Below are 3,966 nucleotides of genomic sequence, written 5' to 3' on the forward strand. Positions count from 1 at the left end.
GCAGGAAATTCAAAAGGAAATTTTCACCTTGGAATGCTGAAAAAACCCGGGCTTGAGACTGGTAGTGGTCAGATGTTTACAGTTCCCCGACACCGACACCGTTTGTGTTTATTGGGATGCTATGTCCTAGTCAATTAAATGTGAAAAGAGGTTGAGCAAATCCCTCTGAGGAGAGGTAGATAAGGAGCAGGCACCTTCTCTCTGTGGACCTCAGGAGCTGTGCTTTCTACGGGTGGCATAATTAGACGGGTCAGAGCCATGTACAAGTATTCTATGTGGATAAGAAATCAACATTATGTCTAGCCACTGAGATTTCAGTGTTAGTCTGTCATAGCACTACCCACCCGTCCCTGTCCTGCTCTAGAAGCAAGGCAGATCATGCCTACCCCAGGAATACAGGAAGCCCACGTCAAAAGTTCCTCTCAAGAGTCTGCCTGTAGTCCAGAGCTCGAGCCATTCTGTGAAGAGCTTTTATTTGGTAAGAAATCTGTTCTCTTAGTGGGGAGAGAACAAATCATTCCTTACAGAAAATTTCCTTTTGCTACAAAATGCGTTTATTTCCAGCAGATAAAATTTTCCAACCGCATACATGGTTACACATGGTAAGATCCATCTTTGCTATAGGCCTTGTTTATATGATCCATTTCTGATAATTAAAGTGTATATCAAACAACCTTCTTTGTCACTGAAAACATAATTTAAATAACAAATGGATCAGCCACACGTGTTCATGACTATGAATGGCATGAAATTCTTCACAAATGAGTCAGTCTGGGGCACCAGTCAGCATGGAGGCATGCAATGGAAGCTTGCCTGTAGACTATGCTGCTGTGGCGGTGGCCCTTCAGTGAACAAGAGAGTGTGTGCAGACAAGGGATGACCTTTGCAACCCGGAGAGGCATGTCACAGAATGCAAACACCATTCAGGTAGATCGGTGGAACCCAGAACACAAAAGCGTCATGAAGGTGACTCTACTGTTTATACTACTGCAGATCAGGGCACCTTTTCACTGGACACTCAATAAATATCTAATTAATGAAAGAGTTAGACAAGACACTCAAGACACTGGCAGCTGTCTTGGTGGCTGCTGTTCTCAACACTGCCTTTTAAGTTGGGAGCTTGCGGGATGCCCAGCTTCAGAGCAAATCATTCTATTTGGAATGCTTTCATTTCCTCAGAAAGACCTTGACATTCTTCATTTGTGTTTAGAGTCTTCTTGTAGACTGTAATATAAGGGGTTCGTTGGCTCAAAGAAGAGTGGAGAGTGGTCCACAGAAAGTCTAGATTTGTCTCGAGTAAAAAAAGCTTGCTGGACTCAGAATTTCTAAGACCTACTTACTATAGTTTCCCACCATCTCTTCTTTTGGCTTCTGTTATTTATTCTAAGCCTGAAGTAGCCATGGAAACTCATAGGTTGAACAGTGTCCATCTTCATAAAAATCTCATTTCAGTATCAACTACTGAAATGTACCATGGCCCCCTCAGGACTTGAGAGAATTGCTCTCTTGAAGTTCTACCCTCAGAAGAGTTGTGAACATTTGCTCCTTGAAGGTGAAGTTGGTGTTCTAAGGCGGATGCTGGGGAGTTCCCACAAAAGAAATTCCTGGAAAATCCAAATTCCCTTTTGATTCTCATTCCCCATAAGGCTATGGTTGCAATTCTGGAGACACATAGGAAAAGTTTCTAAATTCATCCTGGTTAATCATAGGAAGATGTCCCTCATCGATTGGAGTTAAAACTGGCTCTTCTTTTATGAAGTCTGGGTCAAAGTTGCTGACATCTTCTCGGGATTTCTGCCAAAAAATAGTAAAAAGAGTAAGATTATAGGTACCTGGGCTTTTGCCTCTTGCATGGGCCTCAGTCCTTTCCAAGAAGCTCAGAGAACTAACTGTTCTGCAGCATCATTTACAGTTCTTATCACTGTGATGGAATGCTCAATGACAATTCCAGAACACTGCATTATTATTGTTATTATTATTATTATTATTGCCTTTGGCAGCCACCAAGTCTCTCATCCCATCAAGATCTTGCCAAGTGGGCCAGCCTTAGACTGGGAGGCTAAGGAATTCATTCAGTCATCCAAACTAGCTTACTCATTCACCCTTTTCCCTCCATTTCACTGAGGTACCTCTTCCCAGCAAGCTTCACTGAGGGGCACATTGACTCAGATTTGTTCATAGAGATTGAATAAGTTCATATTTGCCTCATCTAGTGCTCTACACAGTTCTATACACATTAAAAGATGTTCTCAAAGAACTTCTTGGCAGGGTGGAGGTTAGGGGAAAATTGCCTGTCCTATTACTCACTAATCAGGTATATTATGTCCTGCTGGGCTCACCATGAAGATGGGACCATGGGTACTAGAGTTTCCCTGATCCCAGAGGAACTGGTATGTGTGGAGAGGGATGTCCGTGGAAGGAAACATCCTTCCCTCTGGCTGCTGGGCATCCAAAGCTTAGCAGACTGGTATAGATTAAGCTCACTATCAGTTTGGAAGAGGTGTGTAATTCACATCTTTATGAACTGATGCTGAAGATAACATTTTCATCATTGTTAGACATCTCATTCCTCTTTCCTAAATCAATTATACTTCTCTCTCCACCTTCAGACCACATCTCCTCCCTGAAACTCTTGATCTATTGCTTGCCTGGCTTCTCCGCCCTCCCACTATGGATCTCTCTTGATCCACAGATGAACAGGAACTTAGATCACAGACAGTGAGGTGGGTCACCCTCTGGAGTGCTACCCTCTCAGCTGCATGGGCTGGAGTGCTACCCTTGGTATCCTCAACATTTCACTAACAGAGCTTTGCCTGTCCTAGACTAAGCCCTACATCATAGTAGCTATGACAGATTTTGAGCCAAGGAGACAGGCTCAGTGAAGGAGCATTTTGCACTCTCTCTACTTTCTTAGGGCTTGGGAAGGGCAGAGATTGCACCCCATGAAACATGAAATGGACTAGGAATAATGACATCAATTAGCTAAATTCTTGGGGCTGGAGAGACAACTCAGTAGTTAAGAGCACTAGCTGCTCTTGCAGAGGACCTGGCTTTGAATCCCAGTACCCACATGGCGGCTAACAATTGTCTGTAACTCCAGTTCCTGTAAATCCAGTTCCGTGGGCACTGCATGACACAGGTACACTTATATACATGCAGGAAATACACTCATATACATGAAAATATAAAAATCATAAATAAAAAATATATATATTTTTAAATACCTAAATTCTTCTAGGAAAACCTAAAATATCTGTGCTGGATAGCTTTATTTGTCAACTTGACACACCTGGGTAGCACGACCCTCAACTGAGGAATTTCCTCCCTTGGACTGGCCCGGCCATGTCTGTGGGACGTTTTCTTGATTGTTGAACGATGTGGGAGGGCCCAGCCCACTGTGGGCAGTGCTACCCCTGGGCAGGTGGTCCTGTGTTGTATAAGGAAGCAGGCTGAGCACAGGCCAGAGGAGCAAGTCAGTAAGCAGTGCTCCTCCATGGTCTGTGCTTCAGCTTCCACCCTGACTTCCCTCAATGATAAACTGTGACTTGGGATGTAAGATAAACCCTTTCCTCCCCAAGTTGGTTTTGGCCAGTGTTTTTAATCACAGCAACAGAAAGTAACTAGAACAACATTTTAGGCATCTTTGATGCTAGAAGATTTTAATTTAGGTTAAGGGAAGATGGAGCTAGGGTAAGCAAGAGGTTAAAACTTTGTGATAAGTAATGTAGACACATGCAGAGATGTCTTGGGGGTAACCAGTTTAGCCTCCCTCTATAGAAGGGACTGACAAACTTCTGTTCTGTCATTCCACGGGAGACAACAGCTGCTCTGTGTTGCCTTTGGTCATCTGAATTAAAAAAAAAAAAAAAAAAAAAAAAAAAAATCCAGAAGGCAGACATGCAGTAACTCCACAGGAATAGAACTTCCTGCATTTGAGATCTTTCTGGACCTCATCTGATATACCTT

At 43.2% G+C, this 3,966-nt stretch overlaps 1 protein-coding gene across 1 annotated transcript in view; it reads right to left on the bottom strand.

Moving 5' to 3' along the window:
- Nucleotides 1-504: 504 nt before the first annotated feature.
- Nucleotides 505-3,966, bottom strand: part of Prkch (protein kinase C eta) — a 231,036-nt gene continuing 227,574 nt past the window's right edge. The window contains exon 14 of the mRNA XM_008850507.3: nucleotides 505-1,794. Within this exon, the coding sequence (XP_008848729.1) occupies nucleotides 1,648-1,794 (147 nt within the window). The 3' untranslated portion in view covers nucleotides 505-1,647. The remainder of the gene's footprint in view (nucleotides 1,795-3,966) is intronic.

This window comes from Nannospalax galili, unplaced genomic scaffold (assembly GCF_000622305.1).
Source record: "Nannospalax galili isolate Female #2095 unplaced genomic scaffold, S.galili_v1.0 scaffold144, whole genome shotgun sequence".
NCBI classification, from domain to species: domain Eukaryota; kingdom Metazoa; phylum Chordata; class Mammalia; order Rodentia; family Spalacidae; genus Nannospalax; species Nannospalax galili.